Source organism: Neovison vison, chromosome 10 (assembly GCF_020171115.1).
Source record: "Neovison vison isolate M4711 chromosome 10, ASM_NN_V1, whole genome shotgun sequence".
NCBI classification, from domain to species: Eukaryota; Metazoa; Chordata; class Mammalia; order Carnivora; family Mustelidae; genus Neogale; species Neogale vison.
In genome coordinates, this window is record NC_058100.1 from 1144099 (window position 1) to 1166193 (window position 22095).

General features: G+C 60.0%; 1 protein-coding gene across 1 annotated transcript; it reads right to left on the reverse strand.

Annotated features, from left to right (window-relative positions):
• Window positions 1–2211: 2211 nt before the first annotated feature.
• On the reverse strand, window positions 2212–5974 carry LOC122918798 (translation initiation factor IF-2-like). The gene is made up of 3 exons (XM_044267621.1): window positions 5877–5974; window positions 3419–3572; window positions 2212–2889 (listed from the first exon to the last, which is right to left on the reverse strand). The coding sequence occupies exons 1-3, from the start codon at window positions 5972–5974 to the stop codon at window positions 2212–2214; spliced, it is 930 nt and encodes a 309-aa protein (XP_044123556.1).
• Window positions 5975–22095: the final 16121 nt, after the last annotated feature.

Consider the following 22095-nt stretch of genomic DNA (forward strand, 5'->3'; position numbering starts at 1 on the left):
AGAGGGAGAGAATCCCAAGCAGACTCCCCACTGAGCACAGAGCCCAGTGTGAGGCGCGACCTCAGGGCTCAGATCACAGCCCGAGCCAAAACCAAGATCAGATGCCCAACCAGCTGAACCACCCAGGCGCCCCATTAATGCTTTACTAATAAAAGAATTCCAGTGTTGGCCCAGCACCTTCTCATAAAATACCCCGTGTCCACCCCCGGCAGCCCTGAAAGGCAGACCAGAATCTACTCTCTATGCTTTACCCTCTCACCCGTAAACTAAATTTTAGAAAGATTTAAGTGACTCATTTGGGTCACCAGTGAGTGTGAATTTGAACCTGAATCCCACTGACCCCAGACTCCCACGTTTCCCACTTGTGCTGCCAGGACCGCCGTTCCCTGACCCCCGCACACAGTCGTACCGGCCTTTAAGGCGAGCGCTCGGAGCCTTCTTGGACCTGCCTCCTCGCTCTTTCCCCCAGCGCGACACCATCTCCCTCTTCTGAATTCCCTTCACACTTTCCTCCTGTCTTTCTGGAGACACTTTTCACCTCCTGCCTTGCATTAGAGTCCTCTGTGCTCATGTCTTTTCTCTGTGTGTTTTAATTTGCACCACGAGCCCCTGGGTGACCGAAGCTTACGGCACAAATTGTAACGCACGCATACACACGGCACCGCACCCCACACCCCGCACCCAGACCGCACACTGAAGCCGTGAGATGCGAGAGCTCGGCACCCTCTGGCCCCAGACATGTGGCTCACCCCTTCCCCACTGGTCAGCAAAGTCCCCTGTCAGTGCTTCTTCTGTCTGAGTCCCCAAGTGATCAGAGCCTGGGGGAGGCCTCTCCCCTCTGAGCGAGGGAGCCACGGCGGCCCCAGCAACCCCCCGCCTCCTGTGGGAGCTGAGGCCCCTCCAGCGTGTACATGGAGGGATGGAGATGCTTGGGTGAAGGAGAACTGGAACCTGCCTGGGTCTGACAATAATGGGGACACACAGCCTCACAGCCCACACCCTGGCGCCCCTGCAGGGGTGGGGGTGGGCTCTGTGCACACCTGCAGGGGTGGGGGCGGGCTCTGTGTGTGCGTGTGTGACTTCAGCCAGCCAGAGGGGTCAGCCCCACATTCCCCTTCTACAGAGGAGCAAACCCAGCTGAGGCTTGTTCTCAGAGGAGGCAAGACGCCCAGCCCGAAGCCAAAAGGTCTGCCTGCTCATGGGTCCCCCTACTCCCGCCACCACCAAGGCTGGGCCTCCTCCCCTGCTCAGCTTCCGAGACCCTCCCTCGGACAGAAGAGCCGGGGAGGCTTCAGAGCAGCCCTGCAGGGGCCCATCTGGCAGAGGCTGGTGAGGCTGTCCCTGCGTGGGGTGCGTCCTGAGGACAGAGTGGGGCCACCAGGCACCACCTAGGCTGGAAGCCTGGCACCTCTGGTTCCTGCCGACGACCCACAGGCAGGTGCGTGGGCCCCTCAGAGCCAACAGAGCTGGGCCCATCCACGCCTCCTTCCACAACTGGTCTGGGAAAGTCGAGATACACTTTTTAGGGCTTCTCCTGACCCGTCCTCCGCAGCGCTGCTGTGAAAACTTGCGGTTCTGTCCGGATGTCATGACAGGTCAAGGGTCAAATGCAAGGTGCTGATAGCGCGCGTGAAAGCGTGGGAACTGGGTACGCAACCCTTCCTCACCGCGAGGTTCTGCCAGGCCCAGCAGGAGCTAGTAGGGGTGCCCTTAATTTGCAAACCAGGAAATGCTGCCACGGGAACTGGGCCAGGGTGAGGACCTTGTGGGCTTCTGGAAGCTGAGGGAAGACCCACGTAGGTCCCAGCCCAGTCGGGGCTCAGCGGCCGGGCCTCCTCCCTGGAGTGTCGTAAGGGGCAAAGGCCCGCACATCCGGCACTGAGTGCGCAGAGAGAGCAGGTCGCCAGCCCGGCCTGGGTTCGCCAGGTGGCCCACGGCCAGCCCCACGCCGCTCTGTTCACCCAGCGGAGATGCAGCCTCAAGGGCGGGGGAGGGGCGGGGTTTGCGTCTGTTCGGTTCCGCGCGGAATCCCCAGGGCCTGGAGCGGCGCCTGGTTTGCAGTGGGCCCCCCCCACCCCCGCCAAAAGCTCAGAGAGAAAAATCGCCCCCAGCAGTTTCACAGACCCAGAGCGCGCCCCTGAGCTCGGACCCCCGCAGGTGCACAGAGGGAGGCAGCGAGCGGGGCAACCCCTGCTGACCAGCCCGCAGTGGTCAGGGAGGGCCGGAGCCCCCGGAACCAGCCCGCCCGCGCCGTGGGCGCCAGCCTGCCGCGGGGCCGGGGGTCTCTCGGCCCCGCTCCGGAGCCTCGCCGGGCCGCGCGCCGCCCCCGGGGCCCGGCCGCGCCGCCCCACCTGGGCCGGGCCGCCCCGGCGGGTTCGCGAGGACTGTGGCGCCCTCTGCTGGTGGCGGGCGCGCACGGCCGCGCTCTCCGGAGCCCGGGGCGGCGCCGAGACCCCAGACCCAGCCGCCCGCGCTCACTTTCCGCCTCCTTCCGCGGGGCCCGGGGCTCGGCTGGTGCCAGGATCCAGCCTGGGGAACACTTCCAAGGGCCACCCTAGCCCCGATCAGCCCCGCGGCCACCCCGGGTGCGGCGGGACGAGGCCGGAGAACCCCGCCCCCCGCGCGCCCCCCCGCGCCCCGCACTTGGTCGCGAATAATGGGAAAGGGCAGACCCCCGGCTCGCCTCCCTCCCCGGCCCTCGCCCGCGGTGCGGTGGGAGCCCCGGGGCTGCTGCGGACGCTGTCCCTCCTCGCGGGTGGTCCGCAGCCCGCGCCGCGCGAGCCCGGAGACCCGGGTCCGGCCGGCGGCGGCGGGAGAAGCGGCGTCGCAGGGGCTGAGCGAAGCGGCGCGGCCAGGCGGGAGTCGCCCGAAATGCAGCACCGACTCGCCCTGCGCGGGGCGGCGGAGCCGAGGCAAAGCCAGAGGGTCTCCGCGTCCGACGCGACGGGTCGGCTGGCAGGCACGGGGCTCGGGCAGGAGAGCGGAGCGGAGGGAGGGCGCGTGGAGGTCCGGCGGCGGGGAGGGGGTGGGGGCAGCCGCCGCGGCTTCCGGAGCCCCTCGCCAGCCCCTCGCCCGGGCAGAAGAGCGGCGGGGGCTCGGGGAGATTCCCAGCAGGGCTCCGGGCCCCTCAGCTGCCCCGTGGGAGGGGCTCCGGGCTGCACCTGCCACGCGACCCCTTCTTTTCCCTCGCAGAGGAGGGGGCCCCCGATGGCCACCGCACGGCTGGCTCGCCCCCCACAAGGGCCTGAGGACTCACTCAGCTTCCACCGTGTGCCCTGAGAACGCTGCGTCCACTGCCGTCTCTGCCCCAAGGCCAGGAGCTACTCCCTGAGCATCCCTCCAGCAGTTCTGGCAGAGCCGCTGGGCTGTCCACCCTGAAAGGTCCCACCGCTGCCCACCGCACACCAGCCCAGCTCACCTGGACCAGGACACCACCCGTCCACAGTCTCTGCTCCAACTGGACAAGACGGTCCAAAGCGGAGCCTCCTTTCACAGTGTTGACCCAAAGGCCACGCACGTGCCACTGGGCGCAGCTGGCCTCCCCCTGCAGGGTCCCGGTAGCCACAAGGGACCTTTCAAGAAAGGGCCTCTGGGGAAGCATGCTGGGCCCTGTAAGCGTTGAACGCATGCACGGTGGCTGCGGTGACCTTCTCACGCAGGTGCAGCCATGAAGACAGAGGTAGCTTTGCCTCACCCTGACCACCATCCAAACCCCCTCCCCGTGTGCATTAACCCCAGAGGAAGAACGTGAACAGAACGGGGAAGCCCATCGCCATCCCCAAAGGCCCTGGAGATCAACACAGACGCAGGTAAGGTCACACCCAAACTCCAGCACACACGTACGGACACATGTGCGTGTACAAAGAGACAGGCGGAGGGTGGGGTCAAAGATCTTGCCAAATCCCTGCATTTATCGCTCTCCTGTCTGTATTTCTGCCATAAGATACAGGGAAGCAAAACAGAGAGCCATTCCTCCTCCAGACTGTCACGGATGTCCCAGAGCCAACCTTGGAAAGAGGGCCCCGGAGGCCCCCAGACCCCAGATGCAAGGCAGCCCGCTAGGCCCACTCACTAGCACGGACTCGCCCCAACAGGGACTTTGTAAGGAGCAGAACTCCAGCCCACGCTCAGGAAGAGCACAAGCACTCCCTGTCCCGGACACAAGGACACTTAAGGACAGTCTGTGTCACAAGTGTTGGGGCTGGAGAGTGGAGGGTCCTGTACGGACAGGAGAACCCCAGCCCCTGCGGGCCTGGTGTTTACTGGGGGCAAAGGAACCGCCTTCGGACAGAACCACAGCTGGGCCTGGGACTTCCTGAGGCCACGGCAGAGCGTCTGACCAGAGCGGCGGCCGCTGGAACCGTCGGGAGGGCTCAGGCACGGAAAGCAAGCAAGCGGTGGGGTGGGGGGTAACGGGACCCGGAGAGTGCGAGGGGCCTTCCAGACCCAGCCCTGCCCCCCACCCAGGGAATCTGCTCACGGCCCCCCGAGATGCTGGAGGGTCAGTGGAAGACAGAACGTGTTTCCTGGGGATGTCCAGGCTGCCTGTCACCGGACAAGGAGGAGGGGGTGTGGGCAGCAGGGGGACACTCCCTCCGCCGTCCTGTCACCAGAGCTGGACTCTGCAGCTGAGAACCAGCCCGCGCTCGGGACCCCGTGACCCTCCACATGGTGCTTCTCGTTGACCCCCTCGTGTGAGGAGCCACCGGGACCCAGAGAGGCCGTGGCCTTGCCCAAGACTTAACACCTGAGCTTCGGGCCCTCACGGCCAGCACCCTCGTCTTGGCTGTGTTCCTGTTCCTGCGGCGTTTGAAAGTCCCGCTTCAGGACGGGGATGGGACGAGGCGGTCCGTCTCAGAATGTGCCCAGCAGCTGCCCTTATTCTAACGGGGAGTGAGTCCCTACAGCCCAGGAGCGCTCGCCGCCTCTGCTCGCTTCCGAAAGTGTTTCCAGAGCAGATGTTATGCGGGTTCCCTGTGGCCTTTGGGGGCCTCCGGGAGGGCCAATCCTCCTTTCTTGGCACAAGGCCCTTTTCCTCCTGCAAACCTAGCGATGAAGCAGGCGAGAGGGAGCCCCGGAGCGCTCGCAAGGCCGGTGCCTTTGTACTCACTTCTTGCCTCCACTTCCATTAGAGAAGCTTCTGGACCAGCCAGGAGGCCTGGGAAGGGGAAGAACAAAGGCAGCCCCGAGACCTTCCCAGAGCTGCTCCCCTACCCTGACTCCATCAGGGGGCTCGTCTGCAGGTCCTCACCAAGGCCGAGTGCTGTCAGACCCGCGATCTTGGCTGATGGACTTCGGGGGTAGAAAGGACGAGTTCACAAGAGATCCAGAGAGATCTGACCCCAAGTCTGGGGCTGCAGGAAACTGATTTGTGTGTTATCGGCACCAAGGCAGGAATTGTCCAGAATCGATTGCCAGACACAAGCAAGCAGCCGGGGTCACCTCCACAGGGCTGGACCGGCTCTCCCTGGAAAGACGCGCTGTCCGCACGAGGCGGCGGGTGGGGAGCCATCAGCACGGTCCCGGCGAACGCTCCTTGCCTTCTCTCCTGCTTCTCCGCCGTCTTCCGGGAAGGAGAGGCGCGTCAGTGGGTGAGGAGAGCCTCCGCGGCCTGGATCAAGAGCCCCAGGCTCTGGACTCCATTGGCGCCTGCATTCCCGGTCCTGCCTCCACTCAGGAGAGGGAGGGGGCAGGTGCCTTGTTCCCAAGGGACACACAGCAGCTCAGGGAAAGGCCCTAGAGCATTCGAGACATTAGCTGTGCCCACCTGCGGGGTAGGGAGCCTGCGTCTCTGGCGCCCACTCCCACTGCAGGACCCTGTACCTTCCCATCCTTGACCTCTTAACAGAGCCGGGAGGCAGTGCGGCCAGACTGACCCAGGGTCCGCGGAGCCCAGCCCCAAGGTCACGCTCTGCCCAGCAGGTCCCGGCCGCTCCTGGCCAGGGGACCGGTGGAGCCCTTGCTTCTCTGCCATCACCCCGGCCTTGGCCATTTGGAAGCAGCTTTGCTGCGCGATGCCCCAGAAGAGGGAAGAGAGACGCGCGTCCACGTGGCCGTTTGTTAGCCGCCCCAGGGAAGCGATGGTGGGGGGCGGCAGAAGCCAGTGACTCAAAGCTGTTTCCACCCGTCCACGGCCCTCGTCACCATGGAGAACCGAGAACGGGCGTCTCCGCCTCCCCCTCAGAGCTGCTGCTGGCGCCAGAGCCCTGATTTGCACTGGGAGCCACGGTGGGTAAGGGACTCAGTCTCTGCAGGAAACGTTTCCCAGCGCTGAAGTGTCCTTAAAGAGCTCTCTGTGCCTGGCCCCTCTTGGTCCCTTTTTAAAAATAGCAGAAAGGAAAACGCACGGGGAGAGGGGGCAGGGACAGACCACTGCTGAGTTTCTGCTGGCTCCTGACACTTGGAGCCAAGGACGCTTCAGCTCAGAGAGGCTGAGGGACCCGTCCATGACTTGTCACAGCACGGGACAGCGAGGCTGGTGCTCCAGTGGACCAGGGGACCCACGGGATTCCACAGCTCATTTCCCCACCGCAGCCCTCACCTGTGAACTCCTACTTCCCTGGAACACGGCGGGCCCGTCTGGGACCTTCTGTCACATCTGCCTCTAGGAAAACCCCACTTGAGAGGGTTTAAACACAAGGACACTCATTACCCCGCACGAAGCACTCGAGGGGCAGACCGTTCCGGGAGCCATTCACTCGGTGGCATGACTCGGCCCCACTGTCCTCAGCACGCCGGCCACTCCCTCATGACCACAGGACCCTGCGGCCTCTCCAGGGGTGCCGCCACCGCCCTTCGAAGTCCAGAAACAATAAAGAGACCCCCTTGTCTTGGATTTCTTTTTAGCGGTGAGGAAAACTGTCCTCTCCGTATCACGGGCCAAAACCACGTTACCTACTCAGAGCTAAGCCAATCCCTGGCCACGGGGGCTGGGACGGCCACGTTGGCTAGACTGGGACGGGCCCTCCTCGGAAGCAGATGTTGATGGGACGAGTGTGGACAAAGCAGGGATTCAGGGAAGAAGTGAGCCCAGCACCGCATCCGTCCGACCGACCGGCCAGAGGCCCAGGTGCGCCTCGTCATGAGGTTCTCCCCCCAGGCGGCTCCCCAGTGTCCACCACAAGGACTGCACCAGCTCAGAGTCCTCGTGACCCAGACGAGGAGGGGGGAGGGGCTGGCTCGCACCGCAGTGAGAACCGCTGGTCCCGTCGGGAGTGGGCTTATCTAGAAGACACACATGTCCCACTCATCAGAGAGATTTGGGGAAGAACCCTTATTAGAGACGTGTCCCGCAGATGCGCGGGAGGCGAGGGTGAAGGCCGGCGGACCACGCAGGGGCCGGGAGCGGCTGCACAGCGCCGGGGTCTTCAATTTCCCGCCGGAGAGCCGACCGAATCTGTCTGCAGACGCTCCGGCTCCCACCGGGGTGTGCGAGGCCGCTGTGTCTCACACCGCAGACCCAGGCCCCTGCAGGAGAGCTGCTTGTGTGGAAGCCAGACACGTCCAGGGCGCCCGCCACGCCTGCCCTCTGCACATGCCCTCAGGGGCAAGTTGGGGAAGGCTGAGGAGGTGACCCAGAGACAGGCAGGAGAGGAGAAAGAGAAAGGTGCCAGGAGCCAGAGGGAGACAGGGCAGCGCCGGCAGAACTAGCGCGGGAGCAGACAGGCAGAGAAGACCAGAGGACGGGGGGCAGGGAGGCCAAGGGGGGACGCCAGAGGACAGGGGGACCCGAGTGGGGAGGTCGTGAGATGAGGGGGAAAAGAACAGGGCTTGGCACACAGCCACCCCACCACCACCTTCTCAGGGACTCTTGTTAACACTGACAGTCACCGTGGGAACTTCCAGCCAGGGGTCACCTTTTTGCCGCAGAGGACAGAAATCCAGGGGTCACTCACTGTTTTTCCAGGCCAGCAGGATCCAGATGTTTCCAGTTCCTGGACCAGACAGTACGGAAGGGCCAAGGGGTCCTTGAACACGTGTGACTCTCAGTTAGGGGCAGGGAGGAAGCAGCCAGGATGCATGGGGTTAGTCGAGCTTGTGCACGCAGACCGTTGGCCCTTCTTGTCTGTGCTCTGGCCGGCATGAGGTCCACTCCACAAACAGTGCACTCACCCCATCTTCCCTCACAGCACATGTAGGCATCTCCAAAAATAATGCCCAGCGCAGCATTGAGTTCTGTTTCTCTCTACAAGCTGCCTAGAGAACTCCTACTCATCCCTCAAAGCCCTGTTCAAATAAGCCTCCTCCGTGAGGCCTTCCCTGGTCCCACAGCCCCAAACAGGGTCAGCTGCTTCCTCTGCCACGGGCCTCAACACTTTGCAGAGACACCCACCAAGGCACTTCTCACGTGGGATTGGGATTTTTTATTTAAATGCAATCAATTACTGTATATTTTATTTTTGGCTTCCGAGACAGCATCAGTAACTCGTAAGTTGCTTCCAACAGCCAGTCCTCATCCTGCCGTGTGCCCCCTTCATGCCCATCCCCCAGTTAGCGCATCCCGCCACCCCCCCCCAGCAGCCCTCCGTTTGTTTTCTACAGTTAATGAGTCTCTTGTGGGGGCACCTGGGGGCTCAGTCTGTTAAGCATCTGCCTTTGGCTCGGGTCATACTCTCAGGATCCTGGGATCGAGCCTGCTTCTCCCTCCACCTCTGCTGCCCCCACACCGGTTCATGCTCTCCCCCTCATGGTGGGTTTGCTTTGCGTTTCTCCGGTGCCAAGCATCATGTGGCAATGGACTGTCGTGTTTGTGGTCCCCGGCCTGTGGGACACCAGGGACAGACAGCAGCTCCACACACATGTGAATTAATGAATGAGTCAGTCAGTCTGATTCCCTGACTAGATTGTGAGCTTCTCAACTCGTACAGAACTAAAGCGAACCCCAGAGCTCCTGAACCGGAGACCGCGCGCTCACCCAGCCCCTGTCACGCATCGGAGTGCGTCTCGTTCCACGCACGGCAGGACAGGCCCCAGGGCTCACACCGGGGCAGCGCCCTTCTGACCTACACGGGTCCGGGAACACCGATGGTTTCAGTGTTTCATTTACTTTTCTGAATTTCCATAGTAATGCTCGCTCGTTATAAAAATGTGCAACGACCGGGGCGCTGGGGGGCTCTAGGGGTGAAGCCTCTGCCTTTGGCTCAGGTCATGATCCCAGGGTCCTGGGATCGAGTCCCGCATCGGGCTCTCTGCTCAGCGGGGAGCCTGCTTCCTCCTCTCTCTCTCTGCCTGCCTCTCTGCCTACTTGTGATCTCTCTCTGTCACATAAATAAATAAATAAATCTTTAAAAATAAATAAATAAATAAACATAGACTGTATCATTAGCCCCAGGGGTACAGGTCTGTGAATCATCAGGTTTACACACTTCACAGCGCTCACTAGAGCACACGCCCTCCCCAGTGTCCATCACCCACCATACTCCTCTCCACACTCCCCCTCCCCCCCAACCATTTGTTTTGTGGCATTAAGAGTGTCTTATGGGGGGCGCCTGGGTGGTTCAGTGGGTTAAAGCCTCTGCCTTCAGCTCAGGTCATGGTCTCAGGCTCCTGGGATCGAGCCCCACATCGGGCTCTCTGCTCAGCAGGAAGCCTGCTTCCGTTCCCCTCTCTCTCTGCCTGCTTGTGATCTCTCTGTCAAATAAATAAATATAAAAATAATCTTAAAAAAAAAAAAGAGTCTCCTATGGTTTGTCTCCCTCCTGATCCCATCTTATTTCATTTTTTCCTTCCTGACCCCTCAAATCCCCAACTCTGCCTCTCCACTTCCTCATATCAGGGAGATCATATGATAATTGTCTTTCTCTGATGGACTTATTTCGCTCAGCATAAAACCCTCTAGTTCCATCCACATCACTGCAAACGGCAAGATTTTGTTTCTTTTGGTGGCTGCATAGTATTCCGTTGTAGACATACACCACATCTTCTTTCTCCATTCATCTGTTGATGGACATCTAGGTTCTTTCCATAGTTTGGCTATTGTGGACATTGCTGCTGTTAACATTCGGGTGCACGTGCCCCTTCGGATCACTATGTTTGTATCTTTAGGGTAAATACCCAGTAGTGCTGTTGCTGGGTCGTAGGGTAGCTCTATTTTCAATTTTTGGAGGAACTTCCATGCTGTTCCCCAGAGTGGCTGCACCAGCTTGTGTTCCCACCAACAGTGGAGCAGGCTCCCCTTTCTCCGCCTGGCGCTTTTAGGAGGGACACCAGGCCCCCTTCGCAGGAGCGCGGCCCATTCACGATCCTCAGGCACCGGTCGGCTTCGGCCCAGGGCCTCCAGCGGGCACAGCTGGAGACCACGGCAGCGGCAGCGTCCACGGGCTCTGAAGGTGGGGCCTGGACGCACGTGACGTGAGCTCAAGGGGCAGGACCAGCCCGTCCTGTTCCGTGACACCCCCGGCCCTCCACAGAGCCCCGCCCGGGCGGGCGAACGGATGAGTGCACAAGGCCCCGCCGGCGTGGGTGAGCCGTGCCTTCCGTGTGCTGCTACTCCACGACGGCGAACACAGCCCCGGGCCCGCAGGGAGGTCGGGGAACGTCGCGGCTTAGCGCGGGGACGTTGTGCCAAGTCCATGGGCAGAGCGCAGCGGGGCAGCCCACGGCTGGCTCAGGGGTAAGAGCCGAGGACCGGCCAGGACCCCAGCCCCAGCCCCACGCCCACGGCTCCCCCGCACCTCTCCACTCTCGTCGGGGGTGGGGGCGGCTGGGCAGGGAACCCACCGGCGGAGAAGGAACACATGGGGCTCTCCGGCGCACCAGGCTTTCAGCCGGCGGAGCAGGGCCCCACGCCCGCGTCGGGGTGAATAATGCGTGGCCCTCCTTGTGGAGCTCACCGTTCTGTCCCCCACGGGCTCAGGCGTGCTCCGGCCAGCCTCCCCCGCAGGCAGAGACCAGCACCTGAGCCGGCAGGTGTCCCAGCACCTGCGTGTCCTGGTCCTGCTGACCCCACCTCCCTGCAGCTCACACCGGGCCCTCTGACCCCCTACCCCTCGGGGTAGGTCTAAGTCCCACCCCTCGCCCCTACCTGGCCCATGGCCACCCCTGTGCCCTTAAACCGCCCCCCACCCAGCCCAGAGAAGTCCTCTGAAAATGCCTATCTGGTCCTGCTGCGACCCCAGAGGGCTTCCCGCTCTCAGGATGACAGCCGCGTCCTCCTCGGTGGGGCTGGGGCCCCGGGCCGGCGTTGCTCCCGGAGCCGCCCCTCCCAGCCCACCTGCCACGCCCGCAGCTCCAGCTCCCCAAACAGCCCACCAAGCCCCTCCCTCTCTAAAAAGTAACAAAAAATTCAAAAACCAGCGAACAAAAATCTCAGTGCGGATGAGGAGTTTCCAACCGGAGAGCGTTGGGTGTGGGGGGAGCCGGGAGCAGGACCAGTGGGCAAGACTGGCCAGGACCGGACAGACCTGCCGGAACTCCCCGCCCTCGAAGAGCAGGGCCTGCGCTCCCAGACGGTCGCCGGCGGTGAACACAGGCGCACACGCTTGTAGAGGGCAAGTTCGTCTCTATGTAAAATGGGCAGGGGTTGTGTCCTCCGACCCAGCATTTCCCCTTCTGGGAATTTATCCTACAGGAAACGTCCCACAAGTGTGTAAAGAGACACGTACACAGGGACATTCACTGTTTGCAAAGACCTGGAGAGAACCCAAATGTGCATGACGGGGCCTGACTGCAGGGCGGTGGCAAAGGACATGCAGAAAAATGTGGTCGACCTGTTTGCATTTTCAGGCAAAGATGTCTACCGCGTTTCCTTACAAGACCAACGTCACGTCCTCTACCCCATTTTTATTTTTGAAAAGAACTGATGGTGTGCTCGTATGCACATGAGCTTCTGGGAGAGAAGATACTCGATCCCAAGTGATGGAAATTTCTGGGGGCTCGGCGTGGGGGCTCTGCCTTCAGGCTTTGGACTTGCACACGGTTTGCGTATCTGCACCCTATTTCGTCGTCGGAAAATAGGACAGGCCAACGTGAGGTCGTGCTGGCAGGAGGGCCCGGACCGGGAGCAGAGGGGAGGGAAGGGGAAGTCCGCGTGTGTGGATGGGGAGGCCCCACAGAACCTGAACACGAAATTTAAGCCTGGATGCGAGGGCCTCCTGACTGTGTGTTCACACGTGACCAGACGAGACCCCAGAAACAAGGCCGTGCCTCCATGGTCAAGGGGAGCCGCACGGGACGCGCAGTCACGTGGCAGTTGTGCTAACCACAGACACACAGGCACCCTCCCGCTGGGGCGCCGCCGGGCCACCTGCCTGTGTCCTCTTCCGGCTGCCAGCTCTCCGCCAGCCCGGAGGGACCCGCGACTTAGGGGGTGGGGGCAGCGCGGGCGGGAGGAAGCCACAGGGATGGACTTGGGAGGGTCCCCTGCGGCCCAGGGCCGTCCTGCTGCTCCTCTGGTTGGTCCCCACCGTGCAAGACCATTGCCTCGGCCGCGACATTCCTAGGGCTCCTAAATTTGTACTTAAAGCTCTGCCTAGGGGCGCCTGGGTGGCTCAGTGGGTTAAGCCGCTGCCTTCGGCTCAGGTCATGATCTCAGGGTCCTGGGATCGAGTCCCGCATCGGGCTCTCTGCTCAGCAGGGAGCCTGCTTCCTCCTCTCTCTCTGCCTGCCTCTCTGCCTACTTGTGATCTCTCTCTGTCAAATAAATAAATAAAATCTTTAAAAAAAAGAAAAAAGCTTTAAAAAAAAAAGCTCTGCCTCCTCGGGTTTCCGCTGGGCTCACGACCTCAGGGTCGGGAGGTGGACCCCGCGGCGAGTCCCCTGGGGAGTCTCTCTGTCCCCGACACCACCCGCACACTCATTCTACATAAACCAGTAAAACCTTCAAACTCGTAGTAAGTACAGGGTCTGGTAAAAAAGCGTAAAACCAGAGACGGATCCGCACGGGCCCCCAGACGAGCACTGAGAATCAGAACTGCCGTATTTTCACTTTGATAAAAGCATCTCAGGATTTAAATTCTCATAAAACGTGAAAAAACTGAAAAAAAATAAATTTTCCTAAGACTTAAAATCACCAACTTTATTAAAAAGTTCTGCTTTGGGGCGCCTGGGTGGCCCCACAGGTTAGGCCTCTGACTCTTGATTTCGGCTCCGGTCATGACCTCAGGGTCCTGAGATCCAGGCCCCCGTCAGTCTCCAGGCCCAGCAGGGCATCCACTGGACTTTCTCTCTCCCTCGGCCCTTCCCCCAACTCCACAGCCCCCCTCACTCATGCCCTAACCCTTCCTCCCTCTCTAAAAAAAAATTGGGGTTTTTTGCTTTAAGTTTCCTACATTAATTCACTTAAGCTACTATTTTGCCTTTTATTTACTAAATGACTATTTTAAAAGAAAAGAAATTTCTTTGAAAATATATGGAAAATGGGGCACCTAGGTGGCTCAGTGGGTTAAAGCCTCTGCCTTCGGCTCAGGTCATGACCCCAGGGTCCTGGGATCGAGCCCCGTATCAGGCTCTCTGCTCAGAGGGGAGTCTGCTTCCCTCCTCTCTCTCTGCTTACTTGTGATCTCTGTGAGATAAATAAATAAAATCTTTAAAAAAAAAAAAAAAAGAAAATATATGGAAATTAATTTCAACTTTTAAATGCTTACCTTTATGTCAATTTACATTGTAATGAAAAAATTCATATTCTGTACTTTTTCTTTGTACTTTCCTCCTCTTTTAGATCATTGTTATCAACAGCACACAAATTAGGTAAAATCTTGACCAAATCAATATAATTGGTGATTTTTTTTTTGCTAAAATAAGGACAAGAAAAACAAACACTGTGGAAAACCATACCCTCGCTGATGAAGAGTATGTGCCTTTCTTACCTGTGCGGTCGTCTCTGGCCCGTAGCAGCACGGCCGGACACGCAGAATCAGAATGAAATGCAATCGGTTTTAGTATTCTGCCAACTCTGAGTTAGTTATTTTCCAGTTTTGTCGTTATAAAAGCGTATTTGTCAAAGTAAGGGGCTGGAACATGATTTCATTTGACGGTTTGCTAGTTTTATTTATAGCCCTCCGATATCTGGACATGCAGGATGCCGGCCACCTGCCCCCGCCCCACAAAGCTCAGGGACCGGCCACTGGCAGGGCCCCTGGGGACCCGGGGCAAGCCCGCTGCTCGAGTGGAGCCCCCCAGAGCCACAGGCCCCCCGAGGCCACGACCTAGCCACCCTGCAGAGGGAAGAAGAGGTTCCCCAACAACTAGGTGAGAACCCACCTTCCTGACCAGGACTCCGGTGACGGTGCCCCCTTCTCAACTCATCAAGGCTTCAAATGTCTGCGGGTTCCATCCCGCCGGGCACCCTGCCCCAGTGTGGGACGGGCAGGAGTGGGTTCTGCGGGCGCGAGCGTGGTCCGTCGGACACCCATGCAGGTAAGACACTCAGAAGCCAGCCTGAGGCAGCACTACAGCCCCCCACCCCAGTGGGCGGACATCCCCGCGTTCCTAGGGCAAGAAGACAGGAGGAGGCCCAGAGAGACGCGGTGGGTCACAGGTGGGAGGCTTCAAGGAGGAAGGGGCGCTCACACGGCTGCAGCCAGCAGGTCATAAGGCAGGACAGAACGCCATGTCCTTGACGGGTGACCTGCAAGGAGCTGTGTCTTAGAGATGGGAGCAGGGGTTGGACCGTGTTCCGGAGCAAAGGGAGGACAGAGGTGGTACCTGCTGGTCAGCAGACAGGGAAGACGGAATGTCTACAGAAGCCAGGGGAGAGGGGCTGCTCGAGCTGGCAAAGTCCCCGCTCAGGGGACAGGTGCGAGGGAGAACCAAGGGCAAGCCCTCTACCCCGAGGCCAGAGTGCAGGCCAGGAGGGGCGCTGGGCACACAGGCTGGGGCTCAGACCCTCCCGCACGGCCACACCAACACTGTGTCTGGGGCCTGAGCTAAGGGACCAGTGTGCCCCAGAGCCCAGTCACTCCAAGGTCCCTGCCATGGCCTCCTGACCACCTCGGAACGGGCTCCAGTTCGGCGGGACCTCACGTGATGCACTACCGCTTGCCAAGCTGGTCGGATTCAGGCCCAGCAACGTCACAAAGGCGAGGCCGGGGGAGACCAACCAACAGCAGGAAACGGGAACGCACACGCCTGGATGTGCACGTGCCTAGAGCCTGTGTGTCCGGTGCATGCCGAGCGTGGACCTCCCAGCTCGCAATCGCCCAGCTCAAGGCGGACTCAGACAGTCCATCTGGGGGTCGTGCTCAGGGCCCACTCCCAGAGCAGCTGGCAGGAGGTCTGTCGGGAGGGGCTGTGAAAGCCAAGGCCTGCCAGACAGGCTGACAGGGGACTAGCCTGGTGAGTCCAGGCCAGCCAGAGGCTCAGCATCCCAGACCAGGCCCCAGCCCTCCGTCCGTGCTCACACCCATTTCTATCTTCTGGGTTTCCCTTTACTTCTTCTTCTTCTTCTTCTTTTTTTTAAGATTATTTATTTATTTGACAGAAATCACAAGTAGGCAGAGAGGCAGGCAGAGAGAGAGAGGGAAGCAGGCTCCCCGCTGAGCAGAGAGCCCGATGTGGGGCTCGATCCCAGGATCCTGGGATCATGACCTGAGCCGAAGGCAGAGGCTTAACCCGCTGAGCCACCCAGGTGCCCCTCCCTTTACTTCTTAATAAGAACTCATTTTCCAAAAATGCCAACTTTGCCCCACATACATTAGATGGGGGGACACACTAAAATTGCAGCAGAGGAGCACCTGGGTGGCTCAGCGGGTTAAGCCGCTGCCTTCAGCTCAGGTCATGATCTCAGGCTCCAGGGACCGAGTCCCGCATCGGGCTCTCTGCTCAGCAGGACGCCTGCTTCCCCGCCTCCCTCTGCCTGCCTCTGCCTGCGTGTGATTTCTCTCTCTGTCAAGTAAATAAGTAAAATCTTAAAAATAAAAAAATAAAATTGCAGTAGAAGCTCAAATCCAGCCTAAGCCCCGTGTCTGGCTGCAGGGTCTGGGAGAACCCGAGGGGCAGGACGCCCCGCCCGCCATCTGCAGGGTGAGCCGAGGCTCAGAGGACGCTGACTTGGCCCCGCAGACGCACCGCCCAGAGTCTCCTCACCCTCCTGTGTCCCCCGTGTCTTCAGTTTTGAAATGGGAACAAGAAGGGCGCGATCGCAGACGTGGAAGCGAATCGCCCCACGAGTGCAGGGAGCGGCCAGCACAGCGCGGCGCCCGCAGCGTCCGAGCCCCCCACGCGGCGCGGGCGGTGAGAAGGCAGACACTGCGGGGCTGCAGGCGGCTCCCTGCCCGTCCCGGCCGGCGCGGCCCTTGCTCAGCAGGACCGGCTGGCTGCACAGCCCCCCGCACATCCCGGAGTGGCGGGAATGGTGCCCGGCCCTGGCCCACAGTCCTGTCCGGGACCAGCTGGCTGTGGCAGCTGGAGCCCAAGGGACCCACGGGCCACGAGCTTCGGTCTGGGTGTCACGACAGAGGGACGGTGCTGGGAACATCCCCACAAGGCAGACACACCCTCCGCCTCCCGAGGCCCAGCCCAAGGCACAGCCCCAAAGGTCCCCATCTCTCCACTCCTTGTCCCCAGCATGCCAGGAGTGTTCCCCTCTGGGAAGTGGCCCCCGTGGCCAGCTTGATTCACCTCCAGATTCCTCAGGGGAGTCTGGGAAAGCCTGGAAAGCAGGGACCCAGACCCAGCACCCCAGTCTCATGCCAGACCTTCTCTGCCCCCCTCAGGTAAAGGGCACCACATCCCAGGGCTCCCAAGTCCCCACCCAGGGCTTTTCTGTTTTTCCGGGGAGCCGTGCTGGGTGTCGGCTACTTCAAGGCCGTGAGCTCAGGAATGCCGCATTATTTCCCAACACCTCTACAACTCTTCCATTTCCACACACTTATCAGCACCGGATTCGAAAAACAGAAAACCATTTCCTGCGTGGCTCACAGGTGGTAGGGCAGTGAGAACACACAGGAGGGGACCCTCTGGGAGTGACTGTTCCAAGCTCCAACCACAGGAGGGACACTCCCAACAGAGGACAGCATGTGCAAAGGGACTGAGGCACACATGATGAAAAAGCTTCTTAAAACCCTTAGATCTGGCTTGGAGGAAGCTGTAGTGTTCTTCCTTTCTGGGCAGTGTTTACTCTAGCCAAAAAGTACATGCCTCACCTGGCCCCTCTCACAAGAATTTAGCACCAAATTTCCTTTGACTTTTTCTAAAGTCCAAATCCAGTTTCAGGAGTGAGAATTCGCCATCCCGGAGACTAGTTCCTCAATGCAAAGAGCATCCAGACGCCTGGTACAGGCTACAACCCCAAGGACCCTGCGCACCCCAGGGCGACTGCCGGGGGAGGCAGGCACGTGGACGTCCGGACCATCCGGCCCCCCATCTCGTGACTCAGTCACACTTCACAGGGACCAGTAAGCTCCACCTGTTTTCTCCTAAGATACGCCCATGTTAGGCCCTGGGGAACGCCAAAACTTGAGTTTCAAAAATGAAGGTGAAAAAAGGTTTTCACAGGCCTCCAGAGAAAGGACGTGACCTTCAAAGGCACCAAAGTCCAGGCAGCCTCAGACTGAGCAACACTGACTGCGGCAGACGGTGGAACCAGGCCATGATCCTACACCCGCCCTGGCAGTGTCCACACGGACGGGCAACACTGTGCAGGGCTGTCACTCACAGCGGTTCAGAAGAGAGCGCGCCCACATGCCCTTTGTGAAAAAAGTCTTTGAAGGCGCATTGACTGCCTGGAGAGGAATTAAAATGCAAAATTCACAAATGAGGAAGCTGAGGCATCGTGGAAGGACCAATATGAGCAGTAAAAGTTACATCTTGGAAATAAACTTGTTCTAAACATGTTTTAAAATTGGATGTTAACCACGTATGAGAAATCCTAGAACAGGCGACACCGTCCTACGCTTCCAGGAGGCGGGGACTGATGGCGAGGTGGTGGGAACGTGCCCCTGAGCTCAGCCCATTTCAGAGCTGCCGCGGGACGTCCCCCGTGTGCCGAGTATGAGAAACAAACACAACTAACAAAAGGCAGAAACAGACCCACAGATGCAGGGAACAAACTGGTGGTCGTGGGGTGTGGCGGGGAGGGGCGGCCTGGGGAGAGGAGGGGGAAGGGCGGGAGAGACGGGAGGCACAGTCCAGGGCAGAGTCAGGGGTACACTCGTGCCCTGACGACACTCGTGAAGCTAACGTAACACCGAGGGTCAGATGTACACTGCCGAAATGATTCTTGCTTTGTCTGAGACAGAAGGAGAGCGCGCATGTGGGGGGCAGAAGGGGAGAGCCCCAAGCAGACTCCTCACTGAGCAGAGAGCCCCGCGCGGGGCTCGATCCCACGACCCTGAGACCACAACCTGAGCCGAAATAACGAGTCAGACCCGTAACTGCCTGAGCCACCCAAGCACCCTGATAAAAATAACTTTTAAAAAGATCAGTACCTTCACTGCCATCACATCTCCGTGAGACCCTCCACACTGAGTCCCGCCTCTGGGCGCAGCGGCATCTGCCCGTGGGGTCTCCAGCCTCCCGGAGCACGGCAGCTTCCGGCCTGTCTTTATGACCCTCGTCTCTACTTCACATGCCCGCGCGACTGTGAGAGCACCACTCGCTTCCGTCCTGGCCGTCCTGTGCTGACCCGACCAACATGACCCACTTTCACAAAGCGACCTCACACCGGGCAGTCTTGGTGAACTCACCCGTCGGCTCGACAGCCTTCCTGGCCGTTCCGTCCGGGTTTCCGCACCAGGGACCCCCATCTAGGAACAGAGGTGGCTTCGCATCTTCCCTCCCCACCCGGACCCTTATTTCCTGTTCCTACGGTGCCGCCAGGGCTGGCACCTCCACGGGCAGCATGCAGAACAGGCCCTGCGGCGGGCACCCCGGCCTCCCCCTCGGCCATGGGGGGGGCAGGCAAGGGGCGCGGTCTTGTCCCATGAAGGGTCCCTTTGAGCAGGGCTTTTGCAGCCGGCGCTCTGTCCGGCAGAGGGCACCCCGCTCTGCTCCCAGCCGGATTCGATCAGAGCTGAATGTGGGGTTTGTGTCAAATTACCAGGGAACCGCAAATAAAGTCACACCGGGACGGCCGCACTCAGACCCATCGACCCAAGCACCGGCAAGGACAGGGGCGATCGCGACCACCTCACAGGCAGGCGTGTGCCCCGCGGAAACCAAAGCGCACGCGCATGCAAAACCCCGCACACGGACGATCACAGTCGCTTTACTGGTCACGTCCAAACACGGGAAACAACCCAAATCCTCGTCGAGGGGCGAACAGACCAGCCACAGGATCAAACACGGAATCGCCGCAGACGGGCAGCAAGAGGGCGTGCACGGCGGAAGCCAGCAGTAACCCGACGGTTCTCGAAATAATTACGCTCAGCGAGACACAAGACCCAAACGAGGTTCTCAGTGTAGGATTCCTTGACGTAAAATTCCTGAAAATGCAAACTTACCTCCTAAGACAGAAAACAGACTAGTGGTGGCCCGGGGTGGGGGGCGAAGGTGACGGCCACGTGTGCACCAGGACGGCGGCCACCGCTGCTGGTATATTCAAACGTCAAAACGTACCAAAGTGCACGCGTCAAGTACGCACGGTGACTACGAACAGTTCCACCTCAGCAGAGCTGCTGAGACGCGGAACAGAGCACGTGTGCCCGGAACGTCGCTGCTACAAGTCGCTCCTGGAAGACCAGACGTGTGGTAACAAGAACACGTCCTAGCAGGACAGGCTGCCAGGACCACAAAGTCAGCGAAGACCAGCCTGGCAGGGGGTCACCTCGGAACCAAAGCTGCGAGAGCTCCCGTCGCCACAGAGAATCAAGAGTCGGGATTATTCCTGATTCTGCTATTTAGACAAATACCCTTTTTTAAGTATAGAGGAACTTCAAATCCAGAAGGGACTGTTAGACACCAGGGCCTCCTGTTTTAGGACGCATCAGTGCCAACCCGCCAAAGGGTGGGGACGGACCCCCTGGCCCTCCAAACCTCCCCGGAGCCAGGGGCGAGGTGAGCAGTGGTCCCAGGGTGGGGACGGGGACAGGCACGAGGACAGGGACATGTCAAGCCCACCAGCCCCACCTCAATGTTAGACATAAGGATCCCCCGGCGACCGCCCAGCGATCCCACTGCTGGACACATGTCCACAGGGAAGGGAAGCCCCACGCCGAGGACACAGCCGCACCCCACATTCACGGAGGCCAAGACGCGGAAACGGCGAACTCTCCACGGCCGGAGACGCAGGTAAAGAAAACGTGCCTCCCGCGCGCACGACAGCGATGTGTGGTGACGGAGGCCACTACCGAGCCTCCCCGCGTGCCGACGATCTCACGACGCACACGCACATCCCATCGCCACGGCGTCCCGTGGGCCCCCGTCACCACGCCAGGAGGAAGCATGAGGAGGAGCCCTCTCCAGGCTCACACCCCCCGAGCTCCGAGTCTCGGGTGCGCGCAGGGACGGCCGCCCTCCCGGGGCGGGGGGGGCGGCATCCCTGACCCTGAAGGACGCGCGCCAGGGAAGGCGGACACAGGCTTCCGGGACACAAGCTGACCCCGTGCGGGTTCTGCAGTCCAGGGCCCTCAGGCTGCTCCCGGCTCCGTGGGGGTGAGAACACCCCAGTCTGTGAGGCAGACGGTGACCCTGACGACACAGGCCGTTCCTCGAGCACCAGGGCTGCGGCTGCCGCGCCCACGCTCCGAGCTCCAAGTGCAGGTGGCACCTTCTGAGCCGCCTCTCCTGCTTCACAAATTCTTAAAGTGCTTGAGGGGCGCCTGGGGGTCTCCACGGGTCACACGTCTGCCTTCAGCTCAGGTCATCATCCCGGGGTCCTGGGGTTGAGCCCCATGGTGAGCTGCTGGCTCAGCAGGGGGTCTGCATAGCTTCTCCCCGTCCTTCTGCCCCTCCCCCATCTCTCTTTAAAGTAAAAGAAATAAAGTATCTTTTAAAAATAACAAAATAGGATGCCTGGGGGGCGCAGCTGGTGAAGCGCAGCCTTCGGCTGGGGCTGCGATCCCCGGTCCCAGGTCGAGCCCCGCATCCGGCTCCTGGGTCAGCAGGGAGCCTGCTTCTCCCGCTCCTTCCGGCTTCTGGTCTCTCTCAAATACATGAAATCTTTAAAAATAAGTAACATGGGGGGCGCCTGGGTGGCTCAGTGGGTTAAGCCGCTGCCTTCGGCTCAGGTCATGATCTCAGGGTCCTGGGATCGAGTCCCGCATCGGGCTCTCTGCTCAGCAGGGAGCCTGCTTCCCTCTCTCTCTCTCTGCTGCCTGCCTCTCCGTCTACTTGTGATTTCTGTCTGTCAAATAAATAAATAAAGTATTTTTTAAAAAAATAAAATAAAATAAAAATAAAAATAAGTAACATGGGGCGCCTGGTTGGCTCAGTGGGTTAAAGTCTCTGCCTTCAGCTGAGATCATGATCCCAGGGTCCTGGGATCGAGTCCCGCATCAGCCTCCATGCTCAATGGGGAGACTGCTTCCCCCTTCCCTCTGCCTGCCACTCCCCCAGCTTGTGCTCTCTCCCTACAGTCTAAATAAATGAATTAAAACAAAACAAAACAAAACAAAACTTGGGCGCCTGGGTGGCTCAGAGCTCACTAAAGCTCTGCTTTCAGTGCAGGTCATGGTCCCGGGGTCCTGGGATCGAGCCCCGCATCGGGCTCTCTGCTCAGCGGGGAGCCTGCTTCCCCCTCTCTCTCTGCCTGCTTGTGATCTCTGTCTGTCAAATAAATAAATAAAATCTTTAAATAAATAAATAACAAAATAAATAACATAAAATATAAAATAAAGTAAAGTAAAATAAAACAGGTCATGTGTAAAGCCCACCATGGGCAGAGGCTCGATCCAGTGACGTGACCCAGGCCACACCGTGGCCCCAGGGAGTCCGTGGATCCCCGATACTGCTGTGGCTCTATGGTACCCCAGGCCCTCTGGGCACCTGCTGGTGGCATAGCACCTGGAGCCTCTCGTGGGGCCGTCCCTGAAGACGAGACAGCCAGAACCCAAACCTGCCTCCCTCACACGCAGGCCTACCTCCCCCGTGGCCCAGGCCGGGCTCTGCAGGACACGGCCACCCAGATGGGAGCCAGAGCGGGGCCCACAGCGCCCCCGGCCATCCGGTCCCCACACAGCTGTGCTGGCATCCGGGGAGTGAGAGCCGTGGGCGGCTGAG

Excerpts from the sequence above, each read along its gene's own strand:
- LOC122918798 (XM_044267621.1), bottom strand. The coding sequence starts at position 5,974 with ATGGCAGAGAAGCAAGGGCTCCACCGGTCCCCTGGCCAGGAGCGGCCG. Across the intron at positions 3,573-5,876 it reads CTGGGCTCCGCGGACCCTGG|GTCCCTTGTGGCTACCGGGA; the intron begins GTCAGTCTGGCC and ends CTTTCTTGAAAG. Across the intron at positions 2,890-3,418 it reads CGGGTGGTGTCCTGGTCCAG|GGCGAGTCGGTGCTGCATTT; the intron begins GTGAGCTGGGCT and ends CGCCCCGCGCAG.